Below are 23919 nucleotides of genomic sequence, written 5' to 3'. Positions count from 1 at the left end.
TTTATCTGGTCAGTCTAGCTTGTCTGTCTGGCTGGGCAGTCTAGCTTGTCAGTCTAGCTGGTCAGTCTAGCTTGTCAGTCTAGCTGGTCAGTCTAGCTTGTCAGTCTAGCTGGTTAGTCTAGCTGGTCAGTCTAGCTGTACGGAGAAGGTTCTGCTGTGACTTCCCTTAAGGTCAGTCTAGATGGTCAGTCAAGCTGATCAATCTAGCTGGTCAATCTAGCTGTATGGAGAAGGTTCTGCTCTGTTTTCTATTTTGGTCAGTCTAGCTGGTCAGTCTAGCTGTACGGAGAAGGTTCTGCTGTGACTTCTCTTAAGGTCAATCTAGATGGTCAGTCAAGCTGGTCAGTCTAGATGGTCAGTCAAGCTGGTCTGTCTAGCTGGTCAGTTTAGCTGGTCAGTCTAGCTTGTCTGTCTAGCTGGGCAGTCTAGCTGGTCAGTCTAGCTGGTCAATCTAGTTGGTCAGTCTAGCTGGTAAGTCTAGCTGGTCAGTCTAGTTGTATGGAGAAGGTCCTGCTCTGTCTTCTATTTTGGTCAGTCTAGCTGGTCAGTCTAGCTGTATGGAGAAGGTCCTGCTCTTTCTTATATTTTGGTCAGTGCAGCTGGTCAGTCTAGCTGGTCAGTCGAGCTGTATGGAGAAGGTTCTGCTCTGTCTTCTATTTTGATCAGTCTAGCTGGTCAATCTAGCTGGTCAGTCTAGCTGTACGGAGAAGGTTCTGCTGTGACTTCTCTTAAGGTCAATCTAGATGGTCAGTCAAGCTGGTCAGTCTAGCTGGTCAGTTTAGCTGGTCAGTCTAGCTTGTCTGTCTAGCTGGGCAGTCTAGCTTGTCAGTCTAGCTGGTCAGTCTAGCTGGTCAGTCTAGCTTGTCAGTCTAGCTGGTCAGTCTAGCTGGTCAGTCTAGCTGGTCAGTCTAGCTGGTCAGTCTAGCTGTACGGAGAAGGTTCTGCTATGACTTCCCTTAAGGTCAGTCTAGATGGTCAGTCAAGCTGGTCAGTCTAGCTGGTAAGTTTAGCTGGTCAGTCTAGCTTGTCTGTCTAGCTGGGCAGTCTAGCTTGTCAGTCTAGCTGGTCAGTCTAGCTTGTCAGTCTAGCTGGTCAGTCGAGCTGTATGGAGAAGGTTCTGCTCTGTCTTCTATTTTGGTCAGTCTAGCTGGTCAATCTAGCTGGTCAGTCTAGCTCTATGGAGAAGGTTCTGCTCTGTCTTCTATTTTGGTCAGTCTAGCTGGTCAGTCTAGCTGTACGGAGAAGGTTCTGCTGTGACTTCCCTTAAGGTCAGTCTAGATGTTCAGTCAAGCTGATCAATCTAGCTGGTCAGTCTAGCTGTATGGAGAAGGTTCTGCTCTGTCTTCTATTTTGGTCAGTCTAGCTGGTCAGTCTAGCTGTACGGAGAAGGTTCTGCTGTGACTTCTCTTAAGGTCAATCTAGATGGTCAGTCAAGCTGGTCAGTCTAGCTTGTCAGTTTAGCTGGTCAGTCTAGCTTGTCTGTCTAGCTGGTCAGTCTAGCTTGTCTGTCTAGCTGGGCAGTCTAGCTGGTCAGTCTAGCTGGTCAATCTAGTTGGTCAGTCTAGCTGGTAAGTCTAGCTGGTCAGTCTAGTTGTATGGAGAAGGTCCTGCTCTGTCTTCTATTTTGGTCAGTCTAGCTGGTCAGTCTAGCTGTATGGAGAAGGTCCTGCTCTTTCTTATATTTTGGTCAGTGCAGCTGGTCAGTCTAGCTGGTCAGTCGAGCTGTATGGAGAAGGTTCTGCTCTGTCTTCTATTTTGATCAGTCTAGCTGGTCAATCTAGCTGGTCAGTCTAACTGTACGGAGAAGGTTCTGCTGTGACTTCTCTTAAGGTCAATCTAGATGGTCAGTCAAGCTGGTCAGTCTAGCTGGTCAGTTTAGCTGGTCAGTCTAGCTTGTCTGTCTAGCTGGGCAGTCTAGCTTGTCAGTCTAGCTGGTCAGTCTAGCTGGTCAGTCTAGCTTGTCAGTCTAGCTGGTCAGTCTAGCTGGTCAGTCTAGCTGGTCAGTCTAGCTGGTCAGTCTAGCTGTACGGAGAAGGTTCTGCTATGACTTCCCTTAAGGTCAGTCTAGATGGTCAGTCAAGCTGGTCAGTCTAGCTGGTAAGTTTAGCTGGTCAGTCTAGCTTGTCTGTCTAGCTGGGCAGTCTAGCTTGTCAGTCTAGCTGGTCAGTCTAGCTTGTCAGTCTAGCTGGTCAGTCGAGCTGTATGGAGAAGGTTCTGCTCTGTCTTCTATTTTGGTCAGTCTAGCTGGTCAATCTAGCTGGTCAGTCTAGCTCTATGGAGAAGGTTCTGCTCTGTCTTCTATTTTGGTCAGTCTAGCTGGTCAGTCTAGCTGTACGGAGAAGGTTCTGCTGTGACTTCCCTTAAGGTCAGTCTAGATGTTCAGTCAAGCTGATCAATCTAGCTGGTCAGTCTAGCTGTATGGAGAAGGTTCTGCTCTGTCTTCTATTTTGGTCAGTCTAGCTGGTCAGTCTAGCTGTACGGAGAAGGTTCTGCTGTGACTTCTCTTAAGGTCAATCTAGATGGTCAGTCAAGCTGGTCAGTCTAGCTTGTCAGTTTAGCTGGTCAGTCTAGCTTGTCTGTCTAGCTGGGCAGTCTAGCTTGTCAGTCTAGCTTGTCAGTCTAGCTGGTCAGTCTAGCTTGTCAGTCTAGCTGGTCAGTCTAGCTGGTCAGTCTAGCTGTACGGAGAAGGTTCTGCTGTGACTTCCCTTAAGGTCAGTCTAGATGGTCAGTCAAGCTGGTCAGTCTAGCTGGTCAGTTTAGCTGGTCAGTCTAGCTTGTCTGTCTAGCTGGGCAGTCTAGCTTGTCAGTCTAGCTGGTCAGTCTAGTTTGTCAGTCTAGCTGGTAAGTCTAGCTGGTCAGTCTAGCTGTATGGAGAAGGTCCTGCTCTGTCTACTATTTTGGTCAGTCTAGCTGGTCAGTCTAGCTGGTCAGTCTAGCTGTATGGAGAAGGTCCTGCTCTGTCTTATATTTTGGTCAGTCCAGCTGGTCAGTCCAGCTGGTCAGTCTAGCTGGTCAGTCTAGCTGTTCAGCCTAGCTGTGTGGAGGAGAAGGTGCTTTTTGTTCTTATTTTGTGTGTGTGTGTGTGTGTGTGTGTGTGTGTGTGTGTGTGTGTGTGTGTGTGTGTGTGTGTGTGTGTGTGTGTGTGTGACACCTACCGGAGATGACAGAATCATTCCAGCGGTCAGGGTCGTTGTAGAATTCATCTAGACGTCTATTCTCCTTGTTCTCGTCTGATTCCTTCTCTCTCTCCTTCTCTCTCTCCATCCCTCCGGTTGGGACTTTCTCCACGCTGGCTGTACGCGACAGACGACTGTCGTACCGAAGCTTTGGAGAAGAGCTAATTTCCTTCGGTTGGAAACTTGAGGACGACAGAACAGATAAACTCAGCAAAAAAAAGAAACGTCCTCTCACTGTCAATTGCGTTTATTTTCAGCATACTTAACATGTATAAATATTTGTATGAACATAACAAGATTCAACAACTGAGACATAAACTGAACAAGTTCCACAGACGTGACTAAAATAAATTGAATAATGTGTCCCTGAACAAAGGGGGGGTCAAAATCAAAAGTAACAGTCAGTATCTGGTGTGGCCACCAGCTGCATTAAGTACTGTATTGCATCTCCTCCTCATGGACTGCACCAGGTTTGCCAGTTCTTGCTGTGTTACCCCACTCTTCCAGCAGGCACCTGCAAGTTCCCGGACATTTCTGGGGGGAATGGCCCTAGCCCTCATCCTCTGATTCAACAGGTCCCAGACGTGCTCAATGGGATTGAGATTCGGGCTCTTCGTTGGCCATGGCAGAACACTGACATTCCCGTCTTGCAGGAAATCACGCACAGAACGAGCAGTATGGCTGGTGACATCGTCATGCTGGAGGGTCATGTCAGGATGTTCCTGCAGGAAGGGTACCACATGAGGGAGGATAATGTCTTCCCTGTAACGCACAGCGTTGAGATTGCCTGCAATGACAACAAGCTCAGTCCGATGATGCTGTGACACACCGCCCCAGACCATGACGGACCCCCCACCTCCAAATCAATCCCACTCCAGAGTACAGGCCTCGGTGTAACACTCATTCCTTTGACGATAAACGCGAATCCAACCATCACCCCTGGTGAGACAAAACCGCGACTCATCAGTGAAAAACACTTTTTGCCAGTCCTGTCTGGTCCAGCTACAGTGGGTTTGTGCCCAAAGGCGACGTTGTTACCGGTGATGTCTGGTGAGGACCTGCCTTACAACAAGCTACAAGCCCTCGGTCCAGCCTCTCTCAGCCTATTGCGGACAGTCTGAGCTGAGCACTGATGGGGGGATTGTGCGTTCCTGGTGTAACTCGTGCAGTTGTTGTTGCCATCCTGTACCTGTCCCGCAGGTGTGATGTTCGGATTTACCAATCCTGTGCAGGTGTTACACGTGGTTTGCCACCACGAGGACGATCAGCTGTCCGTCCTGTCTCCCTGTAGCTCTGTCTTAGGCGTCTCACAGTACGGACATTGCAATTTTTTGCCCTGGCCAAATCTGCAGTCCTCATGCCTCCTTGCAGCACGCCTAAAGCACGTTCACGCAGATGAGCAGGGACCCTGGGCATCTTTCTTTTGGTGTTTTTCAGAGTCAGTAGAAAGGACTCTTTAGGACTCCTCTAAGTTTTCATAATTATGAACGTAATTGCCTACCGTCTGTAAGCTGTTAGTGTCTTAACGACCAGTGTTTTAACCCTTAACAATGAGGATCTGTGAAGTTATTTGGATTTTTACAAATTATCTTTGAAAGACGAGGTCCTGGAAAAGGGATGTTTCTTTTTTTGCTGAGTTCACATAAAAGAGGGAATTTATCTGAACACTGGGGTGCTAACAACAATCCCTGACCATTGTGCCCTTCACCAAGGCACTTAACTCACATTCCTCTACCTGTCCTGTCTGTGTTTGGTCATTGATTGGTTGATTTGTGTCCTACCTGTGCTGTCTGTGTTTGGTAATTGATTGATTGGTTTGTGTCCTAGCTGTGCTGTCTGTGTTTGGTAATTGATTGATTGGTTGATTTGTGTCCTATCTGTGCTGTCTGTGTTTGGTAATTGATTGATTGATTGATTTGTGTCCTAGCTGTGCTGCCTGTGTTTGGTAATTGATTGATTGATTGGTATCCTACCTGTGCTGTCTGTGTTTGGTAATTGATTGATTGATTTGTGTCCTAGCTGTGCTGTCTGTGTTTGGTAATTGATTGATTGATTGGTGTCCTACCTGTGCTGTCTGTGTTTGGTAATTGATTGATTGATTTGTGTCCTAGCTGTGCTGTCTGTGTTTGGTAATTGATTGATTGATTTGTGTCTTACCTGTGCTGTCTGTGTTTGGTAATTGATTGGTTGATTGGTGTCCTAGCTGTGCTGTCTGTGTTTGGTAATTGATTGATTTGTGTCCTAGCTGTGCTGTCTATGTTTGGTAATTGATTGATTGATTGATTGGTGTCCTAACTGTGCTGTCTGTGTTTGGTAATTGATTGATTGATTTGTGTCCTATCTGTGCTGTCTGTGTTTGGTAATTGATTGATTGATTGATTTGTGTCCTAGCTGTGCTGCCTGTGTTTGGTAATTGATTGATTGATTGGTGTCCTACCTGTGCTGTCTGTGTTTGGTAATTGATTGATTGATTTGTGTCCTAGCTGTGCTGTCTGTGTTTGGTAATTGATTGATTGATTGGTGTCCTACCTGTGCTGTCTGTGTTTGGTAATTGATTGATTGATTTGTGTCCTAGCTGTGCTGTCTGTGTTTGGTAATTGATTTATTGATTTGTGTCTTACCTGTGCTGTCTGTGTTTGGTAATTGATTGGTTGATTGGTGTCCTAGCTGTGCTGTCTGTGTTTGGTAATTGATTGATTTGTGTCCTAGCTGTGCTGTCTATGTTTGGTAATTGATTGATTGATTGATTTGTTTCCTAACTGTGCTGTCTGTGTTTGGTAATTGATTGATTGATTTGTGTCTTACCTGTGCTGTCTGTGTTTGGTAATTGATTGATTGATTTGTTGTCTTACCTGTGCTGTCTGTGTTTGGTAACTGATTGGTGTCCTACCTGTGCTGTCTGTGTTTGGTAATTGATTGATTTGTGTCCTACCTGTGCTGTCTGTGTTTGGTAATTGATTGATTGATTTGTGTCCTACCTGTGCTGTCTGTGTTTGGTAATTGATTGATTTGTGTCCTAGCTGTGCTGTCTGTGTTTGGTAATTGATTGATTGATTTGTGTCTTACCTGTGCTGTCTGTGTTTGGTAATTGATTGGTTGATTGGTGTCCTAGCTGTGCTGTCTGTGTTTGGTAATTGATTGATTTGTGTCCTAGCTGTGCTGTCTATGTTTGGTAATTGATTGATTGATTGATTTGTGTCCTATCTGTGCTGTCTGTGTTTGGTAATTGATTGATTGATTGATTTGTGTCCTAGCTGTGCTGCCTGTGTTTGGTAATTGATTGATTGATTGGTGTCCTAGCTGTGCTGTCTGTGTTTGGTAATTGATTGATTGATTGGTGTCCTACCTGTGCTGTCTGTGTTTGGTAATTGATTGATTGATTTGTGTCCTAGCTGTGCTGTCTGTGTTTGGTAATTGATTGATTGATTGGTGTCCTACCTGTGCTGTCTGTGTTTGGTAATTGATTGATTGATTTGTGTCCTAGCTGTGCTGTCTGTGTTTGGTAATTGATTTATTGATTTGTGTCTTACCTGTGCTGTCTGTGTTTGGTAATTGATTGGTTGATTGGTGTCCTAGCTGTGCTGTCTGTGTTTGGTAATTGATTGATTTGTGTCCTAGCTGTGCTGTCTATGTTTGGTAATTGATTGATTGATTGATTTGTTTCCTAACTGTGCTGTCTGTGTTTGGTAATTGATTGATTGATTTGTGTCTTACCTGTGCTGTCTGTGTTTGGTAATTGATTGATTGATTTGTTGTCTTACCTGTGCTGTCTGTGTTTGGTAACTGATTGGTGTCCTACCTGTGCTGTCTGTGTTTGGTAATTGATTGATTTGTGTCCTACCTGTGCTGTCTGTGTTTGGTAATTGATTGATTGATTTGTGTCCTACCTGTGCTGTCTGTGTTTGGTAATTGATTGATTTGTGTCCTAGCTGTGCTGTCTGTGTTTGGTAATTGATTGATTGATTTGTGTCTTACCTGTGCTGTCTGTGTTTGGTAATTGATTGGTTGATTGGTGTCCTAGCTGTGCTGTCTGTGTTTGGTAATTGATTGATTTGTGTCCTAGCTGTGCTGTCTATGTTTGGTAATTGATTGATTGATTGATTGGTGTCCTAACTGTGCTGTCTGTGTTTGGTAATTGATTGATTGATTTGTGTCCTATCTGTGCTGTCTGTGTTTGGTAATTGATTGATTGATTGATGTGTGTCCTAGCTGTGCTGCCTGTGTTTGGTAATTGATTGATTGATTGGTGTCCTACCTGTGCTGTCTGTGTTTGGTAATTGATTGATTGATTTGTGTCCTAGCTGTGCTGTCTGTGTTTGGTAATTGATTGATTGATTGGTGTCCTACCTGTGCTGTCTGTGTTTGGTAATTGATTGATTGATTTGTGTCCTAGCTGTGCTGTCTGTGTTTGGTAATTGATTTATTGATTTGTGTCTTACCTGTGCTGTCTGTGTTTGGTAATTGATTGGTTGATTGGTGTCCTAGCTGTGCTGTCTGTGTTTGGTAATTGATTGATTTGTGTCCTAGCTGTGCTGTCTATGTTTGGTAATTGATTGATTGATTGATTTGTTTCCTAACTGTGCTGTCTGTGTTTGGTAATTGATTGATTGATTTGTGTCTTACCTGTGCTGTCTGTGTTTGGTAATTGATTGATTGATTTGTTGTCTTACCTGTGCTGTCTGTGTTTGGTAACTGATTGGTGTCCTACCTGTGCTGTCTGTGTTTGGTAATTGATTGATTTGTGTCCTACCTGTGCTGTCTGTGTTTGGTAATTGATTGATTGATTTGTGTCCTACCTGTGCTGTCTGTGTTTGGTAATTTATTGATTTGTGTCCTAGCTGTGCTGTCTGTGTTTGGTAATTGATTGATTGATTTGTGTTCTAGCTGTGCTGCCTGTGTTTGGTAATTGATTTATTGATTGGTGTCCTACCTGTGCTGTCTGTGTTTGGTAATTGATTGATTGATTTGTGTCCTAGCTGTGCTGTCTGTGTTTGGTAATTGATTGATTGATTTGTGTCTTACCTGTGCTGTCTGTGTTTGGTAATTGTTTGATAGATTTTTTGTCTTACCTGTGCTGTCTGTGTTTGGTAACTGATTGGTGTCCTAGCTGTGCTGTCTGTGTTTGGTAATTGATTGATTTGTGTCCTACCTGTGCTGTCTGTGTTTGGTAATTGATTGATTGATTTGTGTCCTAGCTGTGCTGTCTGTGTTTGGTAATTGATTGATTGATTTGTGTCTTACCTGTGCTGTCTATGTTTGGTAATTGATTGATTTGTGTCCTAGCTGTGCTGTCTGTGTTTGGTAATTGATTGATTGATTTGTGTCCTACCTGTGCTGTCTGTGTTTGGTAATTGATTGATTGATTTGTGTCCTAGCTGTGCTGTCTGTGTTTGGTAATTGATTGATTGATTTGTGTCTTACCTGTGCTGTCTATGTTTGGTAATTGATTGATTTGTGTCCTAGCTGTGCTGTCTGTGTTTGGTAATTGATTGATTGGTGGGTGTCTTACCTGTGCTGTCTGTGTTTGGTAATTGATTGATTGATTGATTTGTGTCCTAGCTGTGCTGTCTGTGTTTGGTAATTGATTGATTGATTGATTGATTTGTGTCCTAGCTGTGCTGTCTGTGTTTGGTAATTGATTGATTGATTTGTGTCCTAGCTGTGCTGTCTGTGTTTGGTAATTGATTGATTGATTTGTGTCCTACCTGTGCTGTCTGTCAAATCAAATCAAATCAAATGTATTTATATAGCCCTTCGTACATCAGCTGATATCTCAAAGTGCTGTACAGAAACCCAGCCTAAAACCCCAAACAGCAAGCAATGCAGGTGTAGAAGCACATCTGTGTTTGGTAATTGATTGATTGATTTGTGTCCTAGCTGTGCTGTCTGTGTTTGGTAATTGATTGATTGGTGGGTGTCCTACCTGTGCTGTCTGTGTTTGGTAATTGATTGATTGATTTGTGTCCTACCTGTGCTGTCTGTGTTTGGTAATTGATTGGTTGATTGGTGTCCTAGCTGTGCTGTCTGTGTTTGGTAATTGATTGATTTGTGTCCTAGCTGTGCTGTCTATGTTTGGTAATGATTGATTGATTGATTTGTGTCCTACCTGTGCTGTCTGTGTTTGGTAATTGATTGATTGATTTGTGTCTTACCTGTGCTGTCTGTGTTTGGTAATTGATTGATTGATTTGTTGTCTTACCTGTGCTGTCTGTGTTTGGTAACTGATTGGTGTCCTAGCTGTGCTGTCTGTGTTTGGTAATTGATTGATTTGTGTCCTAGCTGTGCTGTCTGTGTTTGGTAATTGATTGGTTGATTGATGTCCTAGCTGTGCTGTCTGTGTTTGGTAATTGATTGATTTGTGTCCTAGCTGTGCTGTCTATGTTTGGTAATTGATTGATTGATTGATTTGTGTCCTACCTGTGCTGTCTGTGTTTGGTAATTGATTGATTGATTTGTGTCTTACCTGTGCTGTCTGTGTTTGGTAATTGATTGATTGATTTGTTGTCTTACCTGTGCTGTCTGTGTTTGGTAACTGATTGGTGTCCTAGCTGTGCTGTCTGTGTTTGGTAATTGATTGATTTGTGTCCTACCTGTGCTGTCTGTGTTTGGTAATTGATTGATTGATTTGTGTCCTAGCTGTGCTGTCTGTGTTTGGTAATTGATTGATTGATTTGTGTCTTACCTGTGCTGTCTATGTTTGGTAATTGATTGATTTGTGTCCTAGCTGTGCTGTCTGTGTTTGGTAATTGATTGATTGGTGGGTGTCTTACCTGTGCTGTCTGTGTTTGGTAATTGATTGATTGATTGATTTGTGTCCTAGCTGTGCTGTCTGTGTTTGGTAATTGATTGATAGATTGATTTGTGTCCTAGCTGTGCTGTCTGTGTTTGGTAATTGATTGATTGATTTGTGTCCTAGCTGTGCTGTCTGTGTTTGGTAATTGATTGATTGATTTGTGTCCTACCTGTGCTGTCTGTCAAATCAAATCAAATCAAATGTATTTATATAGCCCTTCGTACATCAGCTGATATCTCAAAGTGCTGTACAGAAACCCAGCCTAAAACCCCAAACAGCAAGCAATGCAGGTGTAGAAGCACATCTGTGTTTGGTAATTGATTGATTGATTTGTGTCCTAGCTGTGCTGCCTGTGTTTGGTAATTGATTGATTGATTGGTGTCCTACCTGTGCTGTTTTTGTTTGGTAATTGATTGATTGATTTGTGTCCTAGCTGTGCTGTCTGTGTTTGGTAATTGATTGATTGATTTGTGTCTTACCTGTGCTGTCTGTGTTTGGTAATTGATCGGTTGATTGATGTCCTAGCTGTGCTGTCTGTGTTTGGTAATTGATTGATTTGTGTCCTAGCTGTGCTGTCTATGTTTGGTAATTGATTGATTTATTGATTTGTGTCCTACCTGTGCTGTCTGTGTTTGGTAATTGATTGATTGATTTGTGTCTTACCTGTGCTGTCTGTGTTTGGTAATTGATTGATTGATTTGTTGTCTTACCTGTGCTGTCTGTGTTTGGTAACTGATTGGTGTCCTAGCTGTGCTGTCTGTGTTTGGTAATTGATTGATTTGTGTCCTACCTGTGCTGTCTGTGTTTGGTAATTGATTGATTGATTTGTGTCCTAGCTGTGCTGTCTGTGTTTGGTAATTGATTGATTGATTTGTGTCTTACCTGTGCTGTCTATGTTTGGTAATTGATTGATTTGTGTCCTAGCTGTTCTGTCTGTGTTTGGTAATTGATTGATTGGTGGGTGTCTTACCTGTGCTGTCTGTGTTTGGTAATTGATTGATTGATTGATTTGTGTCCTAGCTGTGCTGTCTGTGTTTGGTAATTGATTGATAGATTGATTTGTGTCCTAGCTGTGCTGTCTGTGTTTGGTAATTGATTGATTGATTTGTGTCCTAGCTGTGCTGTCTGTGTTTGGTAATTGATTGATTAATTTGTGTCCTACCTGTGCTGTCTGTCAAATCAAATCAAATCAAATGTATTTATATAGCCCTTCGTACATCAGCTGATATCTCAAAGTGCTGTACAGAAACCCAGCCTAAAACCCCAAACAGCAAGCAATGCAGGTGTAGAAGCACATCTGTGTTTGGTAATTGATTGATTGATTTGTGTCCTAGCTGTGCTGTCTGTGTTTGGTAATTGATTGATTGATTTGTGTCCTACCTGTGCTGTCTGTGTTTGGTAATTGATTGATTGATTTGTGTCCTACCTGTGCTGTCTGTGTTTGGTGGCCAGGGCCCGATGTAGCTCCTCTATAATACAGCTGGGGGGCGGTGGGGGTCGCAGTGGTCCCAGGTGAGGGGAACCGGTAGGGGTTGAGATCCGTCCTCGTAGCAAGGAACCCTGGGTAGTCCTGGGCAATGTGAAGTTCCTGGGTAGAGTGGCTGGAGACTTCTTCCTCTCTAGGTTAGGATCCGACTTAGGAAAGGGGTGAGGACCTGTAGTGAGGGGAAGAATAATATAATGTTAATATTAGTTAATGTAATGGTGAACGTTCTGGGTAGAGTAGCTGGAGATCTCTTCCTCTCTAGGTTAGGACAATAATGTCATGTTAATGTTAATGTACTCGCAATGGTGATGTTCCTGGGTGAACTTCTTCACAGGATACGGTGAGGATGTGTTATCAGACTTATAAGTGTTATCAGTTACTCATAAGAATAAACCCAGAGGCGCAACATCGCAAAACTTCCGGGAAGACTTGCGAAAAACACCAAACAGACCAGGCCCGGGTTAAGAGAAGTGAAAAATTCTTCCTTAGTTAATTTTCTCTAAACCTAAAGGCACAACCTAAATTCCAGCCAATGTCTGAAGTAGTTGAACATGGTATTACTCCAACCTCGTGAAACTGACATGTTTTCATGTTCCTCAAAAAAAACTTCATATCGAAGGAGTACCTTTGATTTGACGGCCTGCATGTGCGCAGTTCGACGCAAGACGACCCTTTGACCCGAGGAAAGGACAAAGGGTGGTCAGAATCTGTTTTGGAGATGCAGTTTCTGCCTGTCTTCATACTCTACTGTCTTTGATACTATGATGGTCTGTGACAGTTTCTTCCTGTCTTCATACTCTACTGTCTTTGATACTATGATGGTCTGTGACAGTTTCTTCCTGTCTTCATACTCTACTGTCTTTGATACTATGATGGTCTGTGACAGTTTCTTCCTGTCTTCATACTCTACTGTCTTTGATACTATGATGGTCTGTGACAGTTTCTGCCTGTCTCTGTATGGTACTGTCTTTGATACTATGATGGTCTGTGACAGTTTCTTCCTGTCTTCATGCTGTACTGTCTTTGATACTATGATGGTCTGTGACAGTTTCTGCCTGTCTTCATACTCTACTGTCTTTGATACTATGATGGTCTGTGACAGTTTCTGCCTGTCGTCATACTGTACTGTCTTTGAAACTATGATGCCCCCCTGTCAGCCCAAGTGTGACGTCTAGTTCACTGACCATCTTAAGTATCGGAATCTTTTTTTTATTTATTCCTGAGCCTGTTGCTCAGGACCTGAAGCAAGGATATGCATATTCATGGTACCATTGGAAAGGAAACACTTTGAAGTTTATGGAAATGTGAAAGGGCTTTTTATTTATTTTTATTTCACCTTTTTTCAACCAGGTAGGCCAGTTGAGAACAAGTTCTGCGACCTGGCCAAAATAGAACAAAGCAGTGCAACACAAGCAACACAGAGTTACACATGGGATAAACAAACATATAAGACAATAGAAAAGTCTATATACAGTGTGTGCAAATGTAGTAAGATTAGGGAGGTAAGGCAATAAATAGGCCATAGTGGCGAAATAATTACAATTTAACAATTAAACACTGGAGTGATAGATGTGCAGAAGATGAATGTGCAAGTAGAGATACTGGGGTGCAAAGGAGAAAATATATATATATGGGGATGAGATAGTTGGGTGGGCTATTTACAGATGGGCTATTTACAGATGCAATGATCGGTAAGCTGCTCTGACAGCTGATGCTTAAAGTTAGAGAGGGAGATATGAGACTCCAGCTTCAGTGATTTTTGCAATTCGTTTCAGTCATTGGCAGCAGAGAACTGGAAGTAAAGGCAGCCAAAGGAGAAGTTGGTTTGAGGGTAACCAGTGAAATATACGTGCTAGAGTGTGTGCTACGGGTGGGTGCTTCTATGGTGACCAGTGAGCTGCTTTACCTAGCAAAGATTAATAGATGACCTGGAGCCAGTGGGGTTGGCGACGAATATGAAGCGAGGGCCTGCCAACGACAGCATACAGGTCGCAGTGGTGGGTAGTATATGTGGCTTTGATGACAAAACGGATGGGACTGTGATAGACTACATCCAATTTGCTGAGTAGAGTGTTGGAGGATATTTTGTAAATGACATCGCCGAAGTCAAGGATCGATAGGATAGTCAGTTTTACGAAGGTATGTTGGCAGCATGAGTGTAGGATGCTTTGTTTGCGGAAGCCGATTCTAGATTTAATTTTGGATTGAAGATGCATAATGTGAGTCTGGAAGGAGAGTTAAAACCTCTTAAGTCTACCCCTTCCTTTTTCGAACATTCTGTTAAAAATCGCGCAACTTTTCAGCGTCCTGCTACTCATGCCAGGAATATAGTATATGCATATGATTAGTATGTGTGGATAGAAAACACTCTGAAGTTTCTAAAACTGGTTAAATCACGGCTGTGACTATAACAGATCGTGTGTTTCATTGAAAAACGCAAGAAAAACTGCTCTCTGAAAGCTAAAAATAATTTCCATAAGTCACTTTCATGGGTTGTTAAAAGAGCACAAAATTAATTATGGATCTGCATGCAATTCATACAGATTCCACACGATGTCGCCATTGTCGTCATTTTCAATGGAGTTTTTTCTTGGAAAATCCAACTAACTGGATTCCGTTTCTTCCGGTCTCCACCAGGATGTTTTGAATGTGCACATTGGCAGCCATTGATTTGCAGACGAGGAGCTATTGAATATACATCGCCCTGTAATCATTTTGATAGATTATAAACGTTTACTAATACCTAAAGTTGGATTACAAAAGTATTTCGAAGTGTTTTGTGAAAGTTTATCGTCGACTTTTTTAATTTAAAAAAATGACGCAGCGTTTAAAAACAATGTTTTTTTCTGAATGACACAGCTTCCATAGAAAGCTATTTTGGGTATATATGGACCGATTTAAACGAAAAAAAGACCCAATAGTGATGTTTATGGGGCATATAGGAGTGCCAAGAAAGAAGCTCGTCAAAGGTAATGAATGTTTTATATTTTATTTCTGCGTTTTGTGTAGTGCCGGCTACGCTATATCTTTGTTTACATCGCATTCAGGCATTTTGGGGTGTTGCATGCTATCAGATAATAGCTTCTCATGCTTTCGCCGAAAAGCATTTTAAAAATCTGACTTGTTGGCTAGGTTCACAACGAGTGTAGCTTTAATTCAATACCCTGCATGTGAATTTTGATAAAGGTTTTAGTTTTAACGAGTACATTTAGCATTTAGCGTAGCGCATTTTCATTTCCAGGTGTCTACTTGAGACATCTGCGTCTCAAGTAGGAGCAAGAAGTTAATTAACAGTCTAACCAGACACCTAAGTATATGTAGTTGTCCACATATTCTAAGTCAGAACCGTCCAGAGTAGTGATGCTGGTCAGGCGGGCAGGTGCGGGCAGCGATTGGTTGAAGAGCAAGCATTTAGTTTTTCTAGCACTTAAGAACAGTTGGAGGCCACGGAAGGAGAGTTGTATGGCATTGAAGCTCGTCTGGAGGTTAGTTAACACAGTGTCCAAAGAAGGGCCAGAAGTATACAGAATTGTGTCGTCTGCGTAGAGGTGAATCAGAGAATCACCAGCAGCAAGAGCGACATCATTTATATATACAGAGAAAAGAGTCGGCGCAAGAATTGAACCCTGTGGTACCCCCATAGACACTGCCAGAGGTCCGGACAACAGGCCCTCTGATTGGACACACTGAACTCTATCTGAGAAGTAGCTGGTGAACCAGGCGAGGCAGTCATTTGAGAAACCAAGGCTGTTGAGTCTGCCAATAAAAATGTGGTGATTGACAGAGTCGAAAGCCTTGGCCAGGTTAATAATAATGGCTGCACAGTATTGTCTTTTATCGATGGCGGTTATGATATCGTTTAGGACCGTGAGAGTGGCTGAGGTGCACCCATGACCAGCTCGGAAACCAGATTGCATAGCGGAGAAGGTATGGTGGGATTCGAAATGGTCGGTGATCTGTTTGTTACCTTGGCTTTCGAAGACTTTAGAAAGGCAGGGTAAGATAGATATAGGTCTGTCTCAGTTTTGGTCTAGAGTGTCACCCCGTACGAAAAAGGGGAAGACCGCGGCAGCTTTCCAATCTTTAGGGATCTCAGACGATACGAAAGAGAGGATGAATAGGCTAGTAATAGGGGCTGCAACAATTGCAGCGGATAATTTTAGAAAGAGAGGGTCCAGATTGTCTAGCCCAGCTGATTTGTAGGGGTCCAGATTTTGCCGCTCTTTCAGAACATCAGCTATCTGGATTTGGGTGAAGGAGAAATGGAGAGGCTTGGGCAAGTTGCTGTGGGTGGTGCAGAGCTGTTGAGGTAGGGGTAGCCAGGTGGAATGCATGGCCAGGCGTAGAAAAATGCTTATTGAAATTCTCGATTATGGTAGATTTATCGGTGGTGACAGTGTTACCTAGCCTCAGTGCAGTGGGCAGCTGGGAGGAGGTGCTCTTATTCTCCATGGACTTCACAGTGTCCCAGAACTTTTGGAGTTTGTGCTACAGATGTACATTTCTTTATGAAAAAGCTAGCATTTGCTTTCCTAACTGCCTGTGTATATTTGTTCCTAACTTCCCTGAAAAGTTGCATATCGCAGGGGCTATTCGATGCTAATGCAGAACGCCACAGGATGTTTTTGTGCTGGTCAAGGGCAGTCAGGTCTGGAGAGAACCAAGGGCTATATCTATTCCTGGTTCTAACTTTTTTGAATGGGGCATGCTTATTTAAGATGGTGAGGAAAGCACTTTAAAAATAATAACCAGGCATCCTCTACTGACGGAATAAGGTAATCCTTCCTGGATACCCCGGCAAGGTCAATTAAAAAGGCCTGCTCGCTGAAGTGTTTTAGGGAGCGTTTGACAGTGATGAGGGGTGTTTGTTTGACCGCGGACCCATTACGGACGCAGGCAATGAGGCAGTGATTGCTGAGATCCTGGTTGAAGACAGCAGAGGTGTATTTAGAGGGCAGGTTGGTCAGGATGATACTGTATCTATGATGATGTCCGTGTTTACAGATTTTGGGTTGTACTGTGGTAGGTTCCATGATAATTTGTGTGAGATTGAGGGCATCCAGTTTAGATTGTAGGACAGTCGTGTTGTTAAGCATAACCCAGTTTAGGTCACCTAACAGTGCAAACTCTGAAGATAGATGGGGGGCAATTAATTCACATATGGTGTCCAGGGCACAGCTGGTGGCTGAGGGGGGTCTATAACAAGCGGCAACAGTGAGAGACTTATTTCTGGAAAGGTGGATTTTTAAAAGTAGAAGCTCAAACTTTTTGGCACAGATCTGGATAGCATGACAGAACTCTGCAGGCTATCTCTGCAGTAGATTGCAACTCCACCCCCTTCGGCAGTTCTATCTTGTCGGAAAATGTAGTAGTTGGGGATGGACATTTCAGAATATTTGGTGGCCTTCCTAAGCCAGGATTCAGACACAGCTAGGACATCAGGGTTGGCAGAGTGTGCTAAAGCAATGAATAAAACAAACTTAGGAATGAGGATTCTGATGTTAACATGCATGAAACCAAGGCTTTTACGGTTACAGAAGTCAACAAATGATAGCGCCTGGGGAATGAGTGGAACTGGGGGCTACAGGGCCTGGGTTAACCTCTACATCACCAGAGGAGGAGTTGGATGAGGTTGGGGACAGTGCGTTGGGGACAGATAATAAAAGTGGCAGATTTCTGGGCGTGGTAGAATAGATTCAAGGCATAATGTACAGATAAGGATATGGTAGGATGAGAGTACAGTGGAGGTAAACCTTGGCGTTGAGAGACGATGAGAGAGGTTTCATCTCTAGAGGCACAAGTTAAGCCAGGTGAGGTCTCTGCATGTGTGTGGGGTGGGACGAAAGAGCTGTCTAAGGCATTTTGAGCGTGACTGAGGGCTCTACAGTGAAATAAAACAGTAAAAACTAGCCAAGACAGCAGTAGACGGGACATATTGAGAGGCGTAAAGCAATCACAGGTGTTGATCAGGAGAGCTAAGACAACAACGGGTAAATGGCGATGAATGGGCAGAGAGGGTCAGTTAGGTACATACAGGACCTGAGTTCAAGGCTAGGGCCGACAGGTAAATAGCGATGAATGGGCAGAGCGGGTCAGTTAGGTACATACAGGACCTGAGTTCGAGGCTGGGGCCTACAGGTAAATGGTGATGAATGGGCAGAGCGGGTCAGTTAGGTACATACAGGACCTGAGTTTGAGGCTGGGGCCTACAGGTAAATGGCGAGGAAAGGGCAGAGCGGGTCAGTTAGATACATACAGGACCTCAGTTTGAGGCTGGGGCCTACAGGTAAATGGCGAGGAAAGGGCAGAGTGGGTCAGTTAGATACATACAGGACCTGAGTTCGAAGCTGAGGCCAACAGGTAAACAAAACCAGGTACCGTGTTATTGAAACAGTCCAGGGGTCATCAGTTGTGTAGCCGAGTGATCATAGGGTCAAAAGAGCAGCAATAGGTGAGTCAGGGTCCCGTTCCGTAGTCACTACTACGCTGGGCGAGCAGGGGAAACAGCGTTCTGAAAAGCTAGTGGGCCGGGGCCAGTAGATGGTTCTTCGGCGACATCGTAACAGTTGAGCCTGTTGAGACCACATTGGGCGTTCACGTCGGCAGTCCAGTCGTGATGGATCAGCGGGGCTCCGTGTCGACAATAAATGGTCCAGGCCAAGTGGCAAAGGAGGTATTGTAGCCCTAGAAGTAGTGGTATATTAACCTAGTTCAAGGCTAGCTCAAGGCTGGCTGAATGTCGTAGAATATAACACAATAGATCTGGTAAAAGATAATACAAAGTAAAACCAGCCGTTCTTTGGTATTTTTTTGTACTATCATCTTTGACATTCAAGAGAAAGGCCATAATGTATTATTCCAGCCCAGGTTCATTTGAGATTTTGGCCACTAGATGGCATCAGTGTACGTGCAAAGTGTTAGACTGATCCAATGAACCATTGCATTTCTGTTCAAAATGTTGTATCAAGACTGCCCAAATGTGCCTAATTTGTTTATTAATTACTTTTCATGTTCAAAATTGTGCACTCTCCTCAAACAATAGCACGGTATTATTTTACTGTAATTGCTACTGTTAATTGGACAATGCAGTTAGATTAACAAGAATTTAAGCTTTCTGCCAATATCAGATATGTCTATGTCCTGGGAAATTTTCTTGTTACTTACAACCTCAGGCTATTCGCATTAGCCAACGTTAGCTCAACCATCCCGTGGAAGGGACACCGATCCCGACTGCCCAGCCTGGACAGTTGTTAGCTAGCTGTATGAGCCTGGTTAGAGTTAGTAAGCTAGCAGGCTAGTTGGAGTTAGCTAACATGCTAACAGGCCAATAACAGAGGCTGGTTATAGTTAGCTAACATGATAACAGACCAGGAACAGGGGCTAGGGGCTGATTTGGGACTCACCCTCTAGGCTGCCCAGCCTGGTAAGTAGTTTGGGCAGGTTGGGGTGTGGGAGGTCCCATGGGGGGTCCATGGGGTGAGGTGTCTCCTGTCCCCCTCCTGTCTCAGCCTGTACCAGAAAGCTGTCCACACAGGGCTCACAGAGGGAAGTGTCCTCCTCCCCTCCGTCCTCACTCTGGTCCGCCACTGTCAAAGTGTCTTCTGTCAGATCAACAGCTGAAACAAACAAAATCAACAACAACAAAAACACAGTCCTTTGTTGAAATACACAGTTAGTTCAGGACAGGACAGTTTTCTGTCTAACTATTTGATCCTGCTTGATCAGGTTACCTGTGTTACTGTGGGTTACTGTGGGTTACCTGGGTTACTGTGGGTTACCTGGGTTACTGTGGGTTACTGTGGGTTACCTGGATTACTGTGGGTTACCTGGGTTACTGTATGTTACTGTGGGTTACCTGTGTTACTGTGTGTTACTGTGGGTTACCTGGGTTACTGTGGGTTACTGTGGGTTACTGTGGGTTACTGTGGGTTACCTGGGTTACTGTGGGTTACCTGGGTTACTTTGTGTTACTGTGGGTTACCTGTGTTACTGTGTGTTACTGTGGGTTACCTGGGTTACTGTGGGTTACTGTGGGTTACTGTGGGTTACTGTGGGTTACCTGGGTTACTGTGGGTCACCTGGGTTACAGTGTGTTGCTGTGGGTTACTGTCTGTTACTGTGGGTTACCTGGGTTACTGTGGGTTACTGTGGGTTACTGGGTTACTGTGTGTTACCGTGGGTTACTGTGGGTTACTGTGGGTTACCTGGGCTACTGTGTGTTACTGTGTGTTACTGTGGGTTACCTGGGCTACTGTGTGTTACCTGGGTTACTGTGTGTTACTGTGGGTTACCTGGGCTACTGTGTGCTACTGTGAGTTACCTGGGTTACTGTGTGTTACTGTGGGTTACCTGGGCTACTGTGGGTTACTGTGGGTTACCTGGGTTACTGTGGGTTACCTGGGTTACTGTGGGTTACTGTGGGTTACTGTGGGTTACTGTGGGTCACCTGGGTTACAGTGTGTTGCTGTGGGTTACTGTCTGTTACTGTGGGTTACCGGTGTTACTGTGGGTTACCTGGGTTACTGTGGGTTACTGTGGGCTACTGTGTGCTACTGTGAGTTACCTGGGTTACTGTGTGTTACTGTGGGTTACCTGGGCTACTGTCAGAACCCATTCTGTCCCTGTGCGTCCCAAAGGGCACCTTATTCCCGATATGGTGAACTAATTTTAACCAGGGCCGGGCATATAGGGACTAGGGGGCCCCTTGCTGAATTGGACTCCCGCATTTGGGGCCCCGGTGCAGTTTAAAAGCTAATACTACACATTTTGCTATCATATGCTAACTGGGGGGCCCTCGACCCCCAACCCCTCAAAAAATTCAATAACAATTATAATTTCTGGAGGTCAGGGGCCCCGGGGCACCTGCCCTGCGTTCTCATTCAGTAATCCGTCCCTTTGGGAGGCAGCCTGTGCCTGGTTTATATCTGACTCATGGTATAACTGCAGTGTTTCAGCTCCTTAGCAGTAGAGAGCACAGCTGACTTCCTGTGTCACCCACCAGCAGTGGGTTAGAGAACATTCCATCAAATCAAATCAAATCAGATTGTATTTGTCGCATAACACAAAAGGTGTAGTAGAACTTAGAGTGAAATGCTTACTTACAGGCCCTTAATCAACAACGCAGTTTGATGAAAATACTAAAATTAAAGTAAGAGATAAGAATAACAAATAATTAAAGAGCAGCAGTAAATAACAATAGCGGGACTATATACAGGGTGTTACGGTACAGAGTCAATGTGGAGGCTATATACAGGGGGTATCGGTACAGAGTCTATGTGGAGGCTATATACAGGGTGTTACGGTACAGAGTCAATGTGGAGGCTATATACAGGGGGTACCGGTACAGAGTCAATGTGGAGGCTATATACAGGGGGTACCGGTACAGAGTCAATGTGGAGGCTATATACAGGGGGTACCGGTACAGAGTCAATGTGGAGGCTATATACAGGGTGTTACGGTACAGAGTCAATGTGGAGGCTATATACAGGGGGTATCGGTACAGAGTCTATGTGGAGGCTATATACAGGGGGTACTGGTACAGAGTCAATGTGGAGGCTATATACAGGGGGTACCGGTACAGAGTCAATGTGGAGGCTATATACAGGGGGTACCGGTACAGAGTCAATGTGGAGGCTATATACAGGGGGTACCGGTACAGAGTCAATGTGGAGGCTATATACAGGGGGTACAGAGTCAATGTGGAGACTATATACAGGGGGTACCGGTACAGAGTCAATGTGGAGACTATATACAGGGGGTACCGGTACAGAGTCAATGTGGAGGCTATATACAGGGGGTACCGGTACAGAGTCAATGTGGAGGCTATATACAGGGGGTACCGGTACAGAGTCAATGTGGAGGCTATATACAGGGGGTACCGGTACAGAGTCAATGTGGAGGCTATATACAGGGTGTTATGGTACAGAGTCAATGTGGAGGCTATATACAGGGGGTACTGATACAGAGTCAATGTGGAGGCTATATACAGGGGGTACCGGTACAGAGTCAATGTGGAGGCTATATACAGGGGGGTACTGGTACAGAGTCAATGTGGAGGCTATATACAGGGGGTACCGGTACAGAGTCAATATGGAGGCTATATACAGGGTGTTACGGTACAGAGTCTAAGTGGAGGCTATATACAGGGGGTACCGGTACAGAGTCAATGTGGAGGCTATATACAGGGGGTACCGGTACAGAGTCAATGTGCGGGGGCACCGGTGTCGAGGTAATTGAGGTAATATGTACATGTAGGCAAAGTTATTAATGTGACTATGCATAGATAATAACAGAGAGTAGCAGTAGTGTAGAGGGGGGGGGGGCAATGCAAATAGTCTGGGTAGCCATTAGACTAGATGTTCAGGAGTCTTATGGCTTGGGGGTAGAAGCTGTTTAGAAGCCTCTTGGACCTAGACTTGAAGCTCCGGTACTGCTTGCCGTGCGGTAGCAGAGAGAAGAGTCTATGACTAGGGTGGCTGGAGTCTTTGACAATTTTTAGGGCCTTCCTCTGACACTGCCTGGTATAGATGTCCTGGATGGCAGAGAGCTTGGCCCGGTGATGTAGTGGGCCGTATGCACTACTCTGTAGTGCCTTGCGGTCGGAGGCAGAGCAGTTACCATACTAGGCAGTGATGCAACCATTCACGATGCTCTCGATGGTGCAACTGTAGAACCTTTTGAGGATCTGAGGACCCATGCCAAATATTCAGGGGGAATAGGTTTTGTTGTGCCCTCTTCAAAACTGTCTTGGTGTGTTTGGACCATGTTAGTTTGTTGGTGATGTGGACGCCAAGGAACTTGAAGCTCTCAACCTGCTCCACTAAAGCCCCGTCAGTCCTCCTTTTCCTGTAGTCCACAATCATCTCCTTAGTCTTGATCACTTTGAGGGAATGGTTGTTTTCCTGGCACCACAAGGTCAGGTCTCTGACCTCCTTCCTATAGGCTGTCTCATTGTTGTCTGTGATCAGGCTCAAACTTAATGATGGTGTTGGAGTCGTGCCTGGCTGTGCAGTCATGAGTGAACAGGGAGTACAGGAGCGGACTGAGCACGCACCCCTGAGGGGCCCTCGTGTTGAGGATCAGCGTGGCGGATGTGTTGCTACCTACCCTCACCACCTGGGGGCGGCCCATCAGGAAGTCCAGGATCCATTTGCAGAGGGTGGTGTTTTGTCCCAGAGTCCTTAGCTTAGTGATGAGCTATGAGGGCACTATGGTGTTGAACACTGAGCTGTAGTCAATGAATAGCATCACACACAGCAAACAGCACTAGGTTGAGTTGCAAAGCAAAAGCAATATGGGCAAAATAACACAGACACTGGACAGAGGATCTCTGCCTAGAAGGCCAGCATCCCGGAGTCGCCTCTTCACTGTTGGCGTTGAGACTGGACAGAGGAACTCTGCCTAGAAGGCCAGCATCCCGGAGTCGCCTCTTCACTGTTGGCGTTGAGACTGGACAGAGGAACTCTGCCTAGAAGGCCAGCATCCCGGAGTCGCCTCTTCAGTGTTGGCGTTGAGACTGGACAGAGGAACTCTGCCTAGAAGGCCTGCATCCCGGAGTCGCCTCTTCACTGTTGGCGTTGAGATTGGACAGAGGAACTCTGCCTAGAAGGCCAGCATCCCGGAGTCGCCTCTTCACTGTTGGCGTTGAGACTGGACAGAGGAACTCTGCCTAGAAGGCCATTATCCCGGAGTCGCCTCTTCACTGTTGGCGTTGAGACTGGACAGAGGAACTCTGCCTAGAAGGCCAGCATCCCGGAGTCGCCTCTTCAGTGTTGGCGTTGAGACTGGACAGAGGAACTCTGCCTAGAAGGCCAGCATCCTGGAGTCGCCTCTTCAGTGTTGGCGTTGAGACTGGACAGAGGAACTCTGCCTAGAAGGCCAGCATCCCGGAGTCGCCTCTTCACTGTTGGCGTTGAGATTGGACAGAGGAACTCTGCCTAGAAGGCCAGCATCCCGGAGTCGCCTCTTCACTGTTGGCGTTGAGACTGGACAGAGGAACTCTGCCTAGAAGGCCAGCATCCCGGAGTCGCCTCTTCACTGTTGGCGTTGAGACTGGACAGAGGAACTCTGCCTAGAAGGCCAGCATCCCGGAGTCGCCTCTTCACTGTTGGCGTTGAGACTGATGTTTTGCAGGTACTATTTAATGAAGCTGGCAGTTGAGGCGTCTGTTTCTCAAACTAGACACACTAATGTACTTGTCCTCTTGCTCAGTTGTGCACCGGGGCCTCCCACTCCTCTTTCTACTCTGGTTAGGGCCAGTTTGCTCTGTTCTGTGAAGGGAGTAGTACACAGCGTTGTACGAGATCTTCAGTTTCTTGGCAATTTCTCGTATAGAATGGCCTTCATTTCTCAGAACAAGAATATACTGACAAGTTTCAGAAGAAAGGTTTTTGTTTCTGGACATTTTGAGCCTGTAATCGAACCCACAAATGCTGATATTCCAGATACTCAACTAGTCTAAAGAA

The 23919-nt window shown here is 44.9% G+C and overlaps 1 protein-coding gene across 1 annotated transcript in view; it reads right to left on the bottom strand.

Moving 5' to 3' along the window:
• LOC139414495 (phosphatase and actin regulator 3-like) overlaps positions 1-23919 on the bottom strand; it is a 79751-nt gene that overhangs the window by 47050 nt on the left and 8782 nt on the right. Inside the window, exons 5-7 of the mRNA XM_071162406.1 lie at positions 18859-19071; positions 11396-11624; positions 3156-3358 (exon numbers count right to left, since the gene is read on the bottom strand). Coding sequence (XP_071018507.1) covers positions 3156-3358; positions 11396-11624; positions 18859-19071 — 645 coding nt within the window. The remainder of the gene's footprint in view (positions 1-3155; positions 3359-11395; positions 11625-18858; positions 19072-23919) is intronic.

Source organism: Oncorhynchus clarkii, chromosome 7 (genome assembly GCF_045791955.1).
Source record: "Oncorhynchus clarkii lewisi isolate Uvic-CL-2024 chromosome 7, UVic_Ocla_1.0, whole genome shotgun sequence".
NCBI lineage: Eukaryota > Metazoa > Chordata > Actinopteri > Salmoniformes > Salmonidae > Oncorhynchus > Oncorhynchus clarkii.
The sequence above is the reverse complement of the archived record's forward strand: the minus strand, read 5'-3'. Positions and strand labels throughout refer to the sequence as shown.